The 14,535-nt window shown below is 44.1% G+C and overlaps 1 protein-coding gene across 1 annotated transcript in view; it reads left to right on the top strand.

Annotated features, from left to right (window-relative positions):
* The window catches only part of PHYH (phytanoyl-CoA 2-hydroxylase), a 340,738-nt gene that overhangs the window by 287,750 nt on the left and 38,453 nt on the right, over positions 1 to 14,535 (top strand). The window contains exon 7 of the mRNA XM_085652961.1: positions 1,322 to 1,471. Within this exon, the coding sequence (XP_085509087.1) occupies positions 1,322 to 1,471 (150 nt within the window). The remainder of the gene's footprint in view (positions 1 to 1,321; positions 1,472 to 14,535) is intronic.

The following is a 14,535-nucleotide window of genomic DNA, read 5'->3' as shown; positions in this document are numbered from 1 at the left end:
AGAAATAGCTTACCTTTTAACAAATGTAACCCATATGCGATTTTCCTTATGTGTGTATTTTATATTATATAGAACTTCTCACCGCTCAATGGAACCTTTTGTCCTGATGATGACCGTGTTGTTATACAGTGGTTGAAAGGCCGTCGACTCTTATGTGGCCATAAAACTAACAAAGGACACATCAATTCTGTTTGGTATTCTCTCCCCTTTGTAACGTGTATTGTTTCGTTTGCCACCTGTCTGGTTTGTAATATTTATTGTTTGTATACCAGCAAACTGTATTGAGCGTAATTGTCTTAACTGTTTTAGAATATGTGATACATTTGTCATAATTTTGTATAAATTATCTTTTGCATATGGGTACATTTCTCTTTTTTTCCTTTTTCTTTATTTCTTTGATATCTTAATTGTTTTGTCTGCCAATTTGATTTGTGTGTGTGTGTGTGTATATATATATATATATATAGTGTACTTTTAAGGAAATTGTTTCTTGAACCATTCCATTAATAGCAAACAACATCCTCCCTAATTGATGACTTGGAGATCTGTGGATGTACTTAAAATATATGATATAGCAAATTTCTCAAATATAAATTGCTTAAACAAGATTAGCTTTTATCTGTAATAATATATCCAAGATGAGGTTGTAATATTACAGTAAGTATGATACAGCCAGAGATTGGCATGCTTTCAAAATGGAATTACTTGTGTTCTATAATATTACAAAGCCCACAAAGGATGATCCCTCATCATTGTATAAACTATAATATTGCAACCCACAGTGATCAACACTGCACTAAAAAGTAAGAGTGCAAAAGAAAGTGGTGGAGGAAAACAAACTGCAAAACAAAAGATGTTCTATTCAAATGGCCAAAGGTACTTCCAGTGTCATACAACATAACGTTCATGATCAGGCTTTGATTTTCTGCTCTAGTGTTTTGTAACTGGTTATCTAAACAAATTTAATTAGGTACAAATCTACAAATACTGTATGAAAGTCGAAGGTGATGCATGACCATTTGTTACTTTCAGTGTGTGTTTTCGTTTACTTTTTCTGTTTTAATTCATGTAGTATTACTTAAATATTCAAATCCAGATATGATGGATTCTGTATTATTTATGGCCAAGATTTCCATACAGAGTACTTACTTAGTCTGCAAACCTATGCAGCCAATGTACTTACCAAATTGTCTCACCAGGCAATTTTCAGAAATATAAATGAGCAACTCAGTTCAGGAATGGCTCATTAAAATCCACCCCGTGCTTTTCTTATCTCAAGATTCCTACTGATGGTGCTAAAATATGTTTTTTTTCTTCCTAGGGGGGTGTAAATAAGATGTACCATGGTGTGCGTGACTATGATAAAAGCCTTCCAAGAGTCCACCTTGTAATGGAGAAAGGTGACACTGTTTTCTTCCATCCGCTACTTATTCATGGCTCTGGAACAAACAAGACTACTGGATTCCGCAAGGTATACCATTTATTTCCAAGAAAAACGAATAAAAGTGATGTTGTTTTTATATGCTACAACACATTTTCATTCTTATATAGTACCAACTGTATCAATTTAATGGTAAATGATCTCGATCTTGAAGCGTCAATAGGGTTTAGGGAAGGTAACACAGTAAAGGGTTCAAGGGAACATAGATAAGTAAATTGTATTGAGGCCTACAGTGTTCAACATGCCTGTTGGGATGAGGTTGAACATGAAGGTTTTAACAAGTGGAGGTAAAAAGGGAAGCTATAGCATAGTGAAGTGTACGAATGGCTGGTGTGTTTAAGGCTTTTAGCAGAATAGAATCAGATGTTGACGATATTAGATTGCCGGTAACGGATAGATGTGAAAGAGGTTGAACCCTATCCCTGTTTGGTTCCTTAACAAGGTCTTTGACTCCGATTATGTTGGCAACCTGTTTAAATCCTAAAATAAAGCTATGTGCTTACTGATATTGCCTGCCTGGCTTCCATGAACATAGGGATTTGAGGAAAAACTAGAACATCACAGGACTCTTCACAAGCCACAGCGGTGAGCCAAAATGTGGCAGAAATCGAACACCCTCTCAGACAAAGTCCAGTTACAGAAAGCCAGAAGGTCTTCTAGACATCAGTGATTTCCACAGTTAAGCCTGTTACTCCTATCTTATTCAGAAATCCAATTAATTGTTAAGAGACACTTTTAGCATGTTTAAAGAAGTTGAGAACCCAGTACAATTTTGCCTGCCTAAACTGCCTCTTTAGTCCTGTACTCAAATGTAGGATTTCATCATCAATAAAATCACAAAAATTGGCTAAAAATCTTTTTTGCAAGTATGCTTATAAATGGGATATAGAGGGTGCTTGCTGACAAGCTGTGAGGGCAAACCTGAGTGGCAGTCCCAGGTAACCAAGTTAAGCTCAGCTTTTCACTGATTGCTTTTCATAATTGTGTAACACGTATTGTGGAACTGTAACTCAACTAAGTGGAAGGGAAATCCTTCTCCTTCTAGAAGTAGAGGGTTTTACAAGTGCAAGCATTTTCCTAAAGCTTCCTTCAGGGCTTTAAGTGGGATGAAAAAACTGAAGGGCCTCTAAAAGGAGGGTGACAACCTGATAACTGGGTGTGTTTAAGCCACCCAATTAGGGGCGTGGCATAAATCATTGGACTTAGCATTGTGTACTTAAGAAAATCATGAGATATCACTCAGCAAAGGATGATAAAAGAAAGCCCAGTGCGTGGGGTTCAAGTTTGCTTCTAATGTGTGTGATTAAGTTGGTGACTGAAGTGCAAACGCTTCCCTTGTAGCTGGATTCCACTGCAGTGTGCAGGCTGTTCGCTCCCTCTGAAAGGGCAGAGAAGGGTCGCAGTGGTGGTTGGATGCTGCTGGTCCTCTACTGGGAGCTCTGACTCCAGTGACAGAGCAGGGTCATGGTGGTCCCTTCCAGTCCCTGGTAGTTCGGACGATCTGATTTCCCCTTTGGCTGACACGACGATGTTGTTGCTGCTCTGCCTCTGGCGTTACTGAAAGGGAATGGAAATCCGGAGAGAAATTGTCTCTTTAAAGGATTCCCTTCCTGCCTCAACACTCACCTGGTGTGACATTACCTGCACTGCTCCATTAGTGAAAAGTGAGCATGCGCACGTGTTTTTCATACTAGTGTGCATGCTGACTCCAAAGCTACCGCTCATGGAAACACCAGATGGTCTGTGCCAGGGCACGAGCAAAACAGCCTGATAGGGACCCGTTTCGAAGCGCCCTTTTAAAAACTGCTCAGCACCGGCAAGGCCTGGCCAACTTAAAGCCCTGGCTTCCATTCTGGCAAATGTTCTTCAAATGATAATGAGTTCTCAACTATGAGAATCCGAAGAATGGTAAGAAAACTGAACTATTAATAACTTGACTCTTAACATCTTAAAGAAGCGTGATCTAGGACCTAAATCTTGACAGACCTATGCTTGATATCAACTTCACAAAATGAAAAGCAACCATCATCCGCCTGGCTCCTTTCTGTAACCTTTTATCCTTCATCTTTGGTGGCTTAGTGGACTGATAAAAATGACACTGTAGGGGCATTGTATTTCACCTCATGATCACAGGTTCAAATCCCGGAGGGTCCACTCAGCCTTTCATCTTTCTGAGGTCGATAAAATGAGTACTATTGAGTTGGGTAACAAAAAGCACCTGTTATTCAGCACCAAGCTACCCTGGGGTGAACGTGCACTTTACAAATACACGTTATGTTAATGCATCTAGTTTCTCCATCCTAGGTGAGCTAAATTAACACCTTGTTTCTTGTTGATTCTTTATAGGCTGTACGATCTAACAACTCATAAATTGTCCTATCCATATCATGAGTCATAAGCTTGATCCCTTTTTTATTAACCATGCCTTCATTAAAGTCAAGAATTCCCCTTCCTTTAACTTGGTCTGACCATGCAACAGCTCTTTAATGTTATTTCTGATTGTTACCTCTTTGTTCAGATTCTTCACTTTCTGAATATCCCAAGCACTGGACTGGATCCACAACTTTTCAACAGCCCTTCTACCCTGGTAGAGGGTGCTGGCTACTCATTGGTGAGAGGACACCAGTGTGACTTCAGTGGAGCCATAAAGTACCCATGTAGGTGTCCTAACATCAGTTACCTTTTAATTTCCCTTTTTTCTGTCTTTTCAACGTGGATCTAGAGCCCATCCTCGTTAAAGACTTTGACTCATGCAGCACTAAAAAATGTTGGTAGTAGTCCCTATAGTCTCCCTTCCTCACCACACACTTTTAAGGTTTAAACTCTTTAGGAACTTTGAGGACCAGATCTCAATTACAGAACCTCAAAGCATTTGCCTTTGTTGCCGGGGATCAGACAATGACACTGAGCCATGGTGCTCATATTGGAGCATGCACCCCAAAGCCATAAAAGAGAGGGAGGCAAAAAATGTCATAGCCAGAGCTTGTGATGAGCGCCAGGCCAGATGAAAGCCCGGACCTTGTTCAAATTCGTCTGAGTAACCATCCTCAAGGTCGTCAAGAAAAAGGCAGGGAAAATATAAAAACAAGTGATTCCTCCAAGCAGTGTTCTTGAGGGAGTTTTTCCAGACATGCTATGAACCCTACGGAATTGTCATCTGAGCCGGTAGTGGTAGAACCACTGTCTGAAGGCAAGGACCCACTGTGTCATTGGCTCTGACTCCAATGCCTAAACTTTCTTTTCAGGATCCACCTTGATGCCCACAGGTTCTGCTTTCTAAAAGCTATGTTTGATATTTTCAGATTTGCCCTGGTCACCCCTAAAGTGCCATTGAGATCCATGGGACCTGTTTAGGTGACATTCTGACTTCTGCTGGCGAGTCTTCCCTCTGCACCATTTGCCCCTTCCTACCACAACCATTGCACTGGCGCAGCCACCTTCGCTAGCAAAGCTTCTTGTGACACCACAGCAGGCACCACCAATGCCGACTCCAGCTCCCCCTCCAAACCCCCTACACTAATACGGGTCCTGACGGCTCATAGTATGAGGATGCACGTCCTTTAGTGGACCATACTTTCCTGACCCTGAGGCCTCCCCAGTAAGCTCAAGAAGGGAGGCCTAGTGCTAAATTGAGGAGCTACAATATAGGGAAGGATCAGTCAGTTACGTCAAGTTTGTATATTGACACTATCAGTGCCTTATTCGGCAGTGATTTGGATCCTCTGGAAGACATAAGAACAGATGATAATAGTGAGACCGACCCTCTCAGACTCAGATTTTCAGGCCTTGAAAAATGCTTATGTCATTGACACATCCCCAAATTGGAGATGGACAAACCTTTGGGCCAATCTGCTCAGCTTTCAGTCCAGCCTTAAAATCCCTTGATACAATTTGCCTGCTGAAACAGTGCAGGCACTGTGAGATTTGACACAACTGTATGGAATTTGCCTGATAACCTTAAGGAGCACCTTTCTGAGCTGCTGAGAGATGGACAAGTGACATCGAGGCACATCACAAAGTCAGGATTGGATTTTGTCTACTCGGTGGCAAGGGCTATAGGCTCTTCTGTAACCCTCCACTGACACATCTGGCTTCATACATCAAGTTTTTAAACAGATCTCCAGATCACATTAATGGATTTGCCTTTCTATGGAATCCATCTGTTCAGTGATAAAGCTGACTCTGCTTTAGTTCAAAACAAGTAGAGCTATGTCACGATTCTTAGCACTTCAGCCACCTCAAAGGGACTATAAACAATTTTGGAAGTTACAAGGCTACATGCAATTCTTTAATTTCTGGCAGTGCAAGGCACTTCAACCACAGCAGCAGTCCCAAAACCTGCTGCATATGCAATACAATGGCTGTGGAAAAGCCAGAACTCATGCCCTTCAATACACAATCTCCTCCTGGTTCTTCTCCTCCCCTGCACCATCTGGGGAGTAGCACTAGATAACCCATGTCAGAACAAGTGAGACTGGAGAGAGGCCGGGATTTCTTTCTGCAGGTCTAAAAATTCATAACTGCAGATGAGTTGGCCATTCAGAGAGTATAAAGGAGGGGTAATGCCCTACCATTCCAACAGTTTCCTCCCAAGATACCCCACCTCCTTCAGGATCCCTTCAGTCACAAGAATATGCCAATGTTTTGTAGCACAAGGTAACCTCTGTTGCAGAAAATAGCAGTGGAGATTGATCACAGGTGCTACTCCGTACTTCCTGGTTCCCAAGAAGCACAGAGGCCTTCTTCCAATGCTAGAACTCAGGATCTTGAATCTTTTCTTCTGTAAGGAGAAATTCAAGATGCTGTTCCTGCCTCTGGTCCTTTTGGTGCTGGAAGAAGACTGAATGGTGTCCTTTGAGTTGGATGCATATTTCTATGTACCAATCCTACATGGCAGTACCTGTTTTTACTTTATGTACTTTTATTTGTATTTGTATTAGATATTTATAAAGTATGACTGCGACCATAATGGTGTCCTGGCTCTGCATCACAAAAAATGAACAGCATTGCCTTCTGATTGACTATATTCTAGATTGAGTAAAACCAAAATGTCAGTGCTTTACAAAAGGAACGCAGTTGATCATATTAGCAGAGGTGTAAGAGGAGAGCGTTCTGATAGTGGCAGCTCAAAAAGAGAAGGCTGTTCCTCCAGATGAAAGACGTTGGATCTGCGGGATGGAGAACAGACTGTGGTCAGAAGATCCGAGAAGAAGAGCGTGAAGTATAGTGGGAGAATGTTTTATGCCGGTAGGTAGATCAAACACCAAGAAAGTTTCTGAAATAAATGCATAGAGATTTAAAGATCACCCTTTTTGATATTGTCAGGCAGCGAAGTTTACTAATGTGGATGAAATAGCGAGGTAGTTGTAAGGTTAGTCCAGCATCTGCATTTTGGATAATCAGAAACCTATGAAAAATGTAAACCGGAGAGTCTAAAAACAGACTGTTACAGTAATCCAATCTACTAAAAACCGTGGCCTGGATAATGAGTTGCAGGGAAAATAAGGAAGGAATGGAATGATTTACAAAGGTTTTTGAGTACTAGGAAACAGACATAAAATAACTTACTTGTATGTCCTTAAAGGGAGAGTTTGTTGTCCAGCATAAAGCTGAGGTCCCGAATGGAGGTAATATGTTTGGGTTTGTAGCCCTGGTCTGAGGGTCAGATGCCAAAGATGTGGGGTGTGGGTGAGCTAGGACCAGAAAACATTAGGAGTTTAGTTTTCTTTAAGTTAAATTTCTAAGAGTTCTTGCTCATTCACTGAGTGATAATCTGCTAGACCTGTCAGTCTTAGGGTGGTCTTCTCACAAACTTTCTGGCTTCCTCCATTTTTACTTACCTCTTTTTTAGTAGCCTTAGGACTCTGTGGACTTTACCACTTCTAACCAATGGCCTCTCCTTTAAACATGGTAACATTAGTTTATATCCAATTGGCATATTTAGTTTACTTTTAAGTCCCTAGTAAAGTGGCACTACATGTACCAAATTAAATGCTACTAGTGGCTCCTGTTTAACTCGGAATGCCGATCGGAGACGGCTATGCATGTTACTAAAATCTCAAGCACTGTCTCGTAAAAACCTCAACCAACACGGATATATACAATTCATCATTGCCAAGAAAACTGAAGGATAATTAAGTTATCTTATGCAGATCGAATCGAGCCCTTCCATTTGAGCCAATTTCTCATGAGCTCTCAAAACGTTAAAACCTTAAGGGTCTTCAGTCTACATATATGTTTCGGGTCCTGAAGATGATCTTGCTGATGCTTTACAAGATAAGACTGAAACATCGACAATTGTAACCCACTTTCGGCACCATTGTGATAGAACAGTTGATCATCATATGGTTAATGACAATATTCTCAAAATATATGAAATAGGTTCTAACAAAAATAATTATGAGACAGAATCATTGTAAAGGCGAACTTGCTTGGTCATTTTTGTTTGTGTACTGTGTTTTGTACCCTCAACTTATTTATATAAATCTGTATAGAAAAAAAATACACCCATTTGTCCTATTTTATTTGGCTTAATGTTTTGTCCTTATTTGTTTTGCTTTTATTCATTCTACTGTAAATTTCTTTCAAAATTGAGTTTAACAATGTATTTGATTGAGGTCATTGTCTTTAGTCCTCATAATTGGTTTGTTAATATTTAACAAAATTGTATGTAAAATAAATCCCTTGTAGGCACCTTTACCTGACAACTAGTGGGTCTGGAGCACTGATTGTGCCACCCACTTAAGCAGCCCTTTAAACAGGTCTCAGGCTTGCCATTGCAGAGCCTGTGTGTGCAGTTTTAAACTACCATTTTGACCTAGCAAAGTAAACCATTGATACAAAAATGGGTAGAACAAATGTCCTAGAACGTGTGTGCTCTGTTGTGCCCAAAGGCTGCCAGTATTCAAAGGTATTCAGTCTTAAAGTCCAATCGGGTTTTCAGTGGTGCTCCAAACAAGCAATCTTTGTATTCCAGTTGTATGTAGAAGTCAAGAATAGTTCACAAATGTTGATATCACACTCGTGACTGAAGTTGAAAAAACATTTTTTTCTCCTTCGCTCTAAAAATATTTCTCTAAAGTGCACACAGTTTACAAGGAGCTCTGGGGGCACACATTCACATCAGCTATAGGTCTGCCACCACTGAGAATTGCCCTTCATAATCAAACTAACAATTAATTTTCCTCTTTATCTTGCAAGTAAATAAGTGAGATACTTTTAACTACCAAGTCGGGTTCCCCCACAGATCCATGTCCACTTTTTATCTTACACATGGTATTAGACAGTGTCATCATATACTTAGCTCCCCTTCTAAATAATATACTCAATCAATCAGGGATTTGTGAAGCGCAATACTCACCGAAGAGGGTCTCAAGTTGCTTGGGGGGGAAGGGGGGTGGAATGTAGGCCAGCTCCAAGTCATCCGAACAGCCAGGTCTTGAGGCTCTTCCTGAATGCTTGCAGTGTGGGGGTTAGTGTGATGCTGAGTTGTAGTTCATTCCAGGCCAGTGGAGGTCTCATAGGTGCTGGGTAGTGTGGTCTTGTCCTGGGATGCCGAGGAAGAGTCTGGCTGCGGCGTTCTAGACAGTCTGGAGTTTGTGGAGTAGAGATTTGTTAATTCTTGCATTGAGGGTGTTTCCGTAGTCCAGTCTGCTTGTTATGAGTGTATGGGTGACGATCTGCCTGGGTATGGGGGGATCCACCTGAGTATTCTGAGGTTGCTGAAGCATGTGGAAGATACGGAGTTGATCTGTCGGTTCATGTTGAAGGAGGAGCTGAGTATGATGCCAAGGTTGCGGCTGTAGTTCGTGGGTGTGGAAGGGTTGCCGAGGGCACGTGTCACCAGGTGTTGTCTGACGTGGAGGGTGTGGTTCTGAGGACGTTGACTTCTGTCTTCTCCGAGTTGAGCTTCAGGCAGCTGCTGCTCATCCAGGATACGACATCCTTCATTCCTTCCTGGAAGCTGTGTCTGGTGATGTTGGGTTCCTTGGTGAGGGAGAGGATGAGCTGGGTGTCGTCGGCGTAGGATACTATGCTGAGTCTGTATTTCCTGACGATGGCTGTGAGAGGGGCCATGTAGATGTAGATGTTGAGGAGCATCGGGCTGAGTGAGAAGCGTTGGGGTACTCTGCATCTGATTTCTGTGGGTTACTAGAGGAAGGCAAAGTGTCTTATTCTTTGAGTTCTGTCGGCGAGGAAGGAGCAGATAGTCTAGGGCAGTTCCCTAAATGCCGGCATTGTGGAATCTGGCAGCTAGTGTGCAGTGGGAGACGGTGTTGAAGGCTGCCGAGAGGTCTAGTAGGATGAGAGCTGCCGTGTGGCCTTGGTCGAGGAGAGTGCGGATGTCGTTCGTGGCGGCTAGGAAGGCTTTCTCGGTGCTGTAGTTGCTGCAGAATCCGGATTAAGGTGTTGAGGATCGAGTTTGTGAGCTGGTTGTTGACAATCTCCTCTGTGACTTTGGCGGCGAAGGAGATGAGGGAAATCAGTCTGTAGTTCCTGCGGTCTGTTGGGTTTGCGGAGGGCTTGTTGTGGAGGGGTTTTACTTCTTCATGTTTCCAGTCATCAGGGAAGGTGCCTGTTTCGAGGGAGCAGTTGATTGTACGTTGTAGTTCAGGTGCTATGGCGGAGGCGGCTCTGTGGAAGATGTGTGGCATGCAGGGTTCAGTGGGGGCTCCGCTCCGCATGGTCTTTGCAGTGTCTTCTGTGGTGACTGGGGTCCAGGCGGTGATGGTCAGCTGGGTGGCGTTGCTGGTGTGGTGTCTGTGCCTTGGTTCTGTTTATCGAAGTTGTCATAAAGACTCTTGTTCTTGTGATGGAAAAAGGAGCCGAGTTGGTTGCAGAGAGATTTTGGGAGGGAGGAACGTCAGAGGTTTCGCTGGGAGGTCTGTTGAATTCTTATATGATGCTGAAGCGTTCCTTGGAGTTGCAGGAGTTGGAGAGGATTCTGTCCTGGATGAAGTTCCTTTTTTACAGACCTGATGAGTTGAGGGTGTTCTGTCATGGCGGTCTTGTAGGCAGTGCGTGCTTCCGAGGTTTTGCTGTTCCTCCATGCTTTCTCGAGTTGTCGGCACCTGCGCTTGGATTATTGGAGGTCAGTGGTGAACCAGGAAGCCTTTGAGGTGCGTTGTCTGTCGGAGTTCCGAAGGGGGGAGAGTGTGTTTGGGCAGTCGGTGAGCCATCTGTGGAGTTCGTTGGCTGCAGATTTGGCGCCAGTTGTGGTGGGAGGAGGGGTGCGGCTGAGGGCGGATTTGAGGTGCTCTTCAGTGGTCTTGCTCCATTTTCTGCGTGGGGGCGTGAGTAGGCTTGTTTACGGTGGGTTTCAAGAAGGAGAAATGGACACAGTGGTGGCCCGTCCAGAGGGGTTCCGTGGTGTGGCTGAAGCGGATGTTGTTTCCTCCTGCGAAGATAGGGTGAAGGGTGTGTCCTGCCTTGTGGGTGGGGTGGTGACGAGCTGCTGCAGTCCAATGTTGGTGAGGTTGTCTAGGAGGGTGGTGGAGTTGGGGTCGCTGAGGTTTTCGAACTGGAAATTCAGGTCTCCGAGCAGTGCGTAGTCTGTGGAGGCGAGGGCATGGGGGCAATGAGGTCTGCGATGGTGGTGGTGAACAGGACGCGAGGTCCGGGAGGTCTGTAGGCGAGAGTTACACATATAGTTGCTCAGGTGTTTGGGCTCACTGGCCCGGTGGGTTGGTGGTAGCTGTAGGGGTCCAGAGGTGGGTAAAGGTGCGTCGGCAGGAGAACTCGCCTTGGGTAGTGTTCGGCGTTGACAGCTAGCAGTTGTTGTTTCTTCTGGGGTTGAGTGCGTGGAGGTTGCTGAGTCGTAGCAATGGAGGGTCGGAGGACCAGGGTCCCTGGCCGCGGTCAGATTGCGGACTGGCACATACAGGCTGGCCTTTGGCGCACCCGTCATTCAGTAGGGGTCGGGGGGAGGGATAGCAGCTGGGAGGCTGGAACAGGCAGGGGGGATGAGCCTGCGAGAGGCAAAGGAGCAAAGCGGCAGCAGTGAAAAAGACTGGCAAATAAAGCACAAAAAACGAGACTAAAAGGAAAAAAGGCCCAAAAGGCAACAAGAGACAGAAGCACAAATATAACCAGGCAACAAAGGCACAAAAACTCACAACACAGTCAAATTAAAAAGAGAAAGACAAAAGAGGGCACAGGCAGACAAAAGCAGGGCAAGCAGAAAGAAGGCTGGTAGGGCGGACCAGCAGAAAAGCAAGGCTCTCCCACTGGACCACCAGGGTTGAGGTGCGGAACTGCAGGTGGAGAAGAGCCTCGAACACCTTACCTGGAGGCAGGGAGATGCAGGAGGCAGCGGTGCAAAAACGGAGCTGTGTGAGGGGAGAGCAGTTTCCCTGACCAGGGAGTCAGAGGTCTTGCTCATCCTCACAGCAGGGACTTTTCTGACATCTGTGAAGAAAGCCTGTATATGTCCTATACTAAAAAAAATCCTTCCTTAGACCCCACAGAGGCTAAGAACTATCGACCTACATCATGCCTACCACTTCCTACTAAAGTCTTGGAAAGGGCCATGAATGAAGACCTGGTGAGTTATCTTGAATCTAATGATCTTCTTGATACCTTGCATCACGGGTTCAGACCCAATCACTCCACGGAATAGGCATTAGTTATGGCCACGGAGGAAATCTGTAAACAGTTCGATCTCTCCCCTGCTTTTGACACATCAGGTGCTAACACAGCAGCTAGAGACAGGGAATAAAAGGGGTTACTTTAACCCTACTCACCTCCTTTTTCTCCTACAGAGAGCAGAAGCTGACTTGGGGAAATCTTACCTCTGACACGTTTTCTCTCCCTTGCTGAATCCTTACGGGTTCTGCGCTGTCTCCCACTTTATTCAACATCTAGGTCACCCCTTTAGCTAAACTTATTCGAGCTTACGGTTTTTCGGTGGTATCCTATGCAGATGATAATCAGATAGTTATACCTATAACATCCAGCATAGACTCGGTGGGAAGTCAGTTCCATAACTGTCTGACCCACATCATTAGGTGGCTGCACGAAAACTACCTCAAGTTAAAAACAGACAAAATGGAGGTGATTGCATTTGGGAATGGCTCTCCTCTTTGGAACGACTCCTGGTGGTTAACAAAGCCAGAAATCTGGGAGAACTGTTTGATGATCAACTCTGTTTCTCTGAACAGATTAATCAAATTACATCCTGTTTCTTCCTTTTAAAAATTCTGAGAAAGATCTTTCCGTTTATCTGCAAAAAAAGTGATAATCGCCTTGATCCTTTCTAGAGTAGACTATTGCAATGTCCTTTTTTTGGGTAGGTATAAAGTTTTGCATCTAAAACTAGTGTCTCTACAAAACGCTGCAGCCCGGGTGCTGTTGAAAATTCCCAAATTTGGTCCCATATCCAACAGCATTAGGTACCTCCACTGGTTGCCTGTCCAGGAAAGGATTAAGTTTAAGGCACTATGTCTGGTGCATAAGGCACTGTATGTGGGTGGACCTCCAGAAACACCTGGTTTGGTTCATCCAGCGGCGGGACCTTAGGTCTGTCAGTGCTGGTTTTATCCATATCCCTAGAATTAGAAGAGCTAAGTGGTGTGGCAAAAGCCTATCCTTATAGGCAGCAAAACATTGGAATTGCCCCTATTAGATTGCAATACTACAGACTTTTTTAGGAAGCTGCTCAAAACCTGGCTCCCCTCCCCACCAAGCAAAAATAATTCTCGCTATGCCTAAAAGAAGTAAGTGCTTCTTTCTGCGCCAAAATGCCTCTGCATAAGTTGCGCTTTAGAAATGTTTTACTTACTATATCAATAGCCATGCATGAAACTCAATGCATTTCAAGGTATATTACCCTGCGTAAGGGGTATCTGAAAGAATAAAAAAAAACAATTTTACTAAGGGAACAGACGTTTATCAAACGACAGGTAAACCTGTTACTCTTGTACCATCTGTGTCTATCAGATCATGCTGGATCCAGCATGCATAAAAGTCCCATTTGAGGTAGAGCAGACCAGTATTTAAAGGAGTATGTGAAGAACTACATAGACCAGCATGCATTGCTGTGGAATACCGTAACCATCAATCAGATATGATGAACGCAGATTGAAGGACAAGTTAAAGAATAGCGTGTTCAGTCTCCTACATGCATCATAAAGAGCCCAAAGACCTCAAGAAACACGACACCAGTGGAAAATAGAAGGCATACAAAACCTTAGGGAATGGTTGTAAAAGCCGCAGGCTGGTTGAGCAGATACCAGGAAACTTCAATGTTTCCAAACTTCTGAATTGCACAAGGCATCAAGTGTACTAGCTGAGCAAATTAAACAGTCCACTATGTGAAGAAACGCACTTGCTACGAAGCGGTGTGAACAAAAAAATAAACGGAAATCAAAAAGTGGTGGTTAAAACTCACCCTAATTCGTGTAAGACTGGCAAAGTGGTGGAAAGCTGAAACTCGGGGAGTATTCAAACAAAGCCTGAACCTCGCTATGTGCCCAGGTATTAGTAATCGGTGGCTTGTGACGTGTACGTGATGAAAAGTGTTTCTCCTTTGGCTTATTTTTTCGAAAAAATTTCTCTTGATTGTTGTCTGAAAACACACCTGTAAGGATGGAATTTGTGCTTGCCAACATGGGTGCCTACACTGTGGCTCAGATCAACGAGTTCTGCAAGGAGAGCGACTTCCAGCCAAGATCAGCCTCAAGAAGGTGGAACTGCAGAAGGCGCTGAGGGCCTGTTCACCAGTCAGTGGTAGAAGCCACAGAAGGAAATGAGGTGAAGAATGGACAAGGAGAGGACCTCCCTGAGAGGCAGCCTGCAGCTGAGGGGGATGACTTGCCCCATGAAATGGAGCCCCCTGCCAGGGCAGGGAGGAGTGTCTTTTCCCAAAGCCTGTCTCCAGAGGAGCTGGCAGAGAGGAGGGAGGAGAGGGAATTCAGGCTAGAGATGGCCACACTCAGGATGGAGGAAACCAAACTGGCCATGGAGGCAGCAAAGGAGAAGGCTGAAGCTAGAAAGCCCTGGAGGAGAGGAAACTGACCATGGAGGTAAAAAAGTTGTTACTGGCTCATGGACTGAGTCTAAAGGAGCTAGATCTCAAGTCCAGCCAGGCAGAGTCC

Source organism: Triturus cristatus, chromosome 4_1 (genome assembly GCF_964204655.1).
Source record: "Triturus cristatus chromosome 4_1, aTriCri1.1, whole genome shotgun sequence".
NCBI classification, from domain to species: Eukaryota; Metazoa; Chordata; class Amphibia; order Caudata; family Salamandridae; genus Triturus; species Triturus cristatus.
Note: the sequence above shows the minus strand (reverse complement) of the source record. Positions and strands in the feature narration are given on the sequence as shown.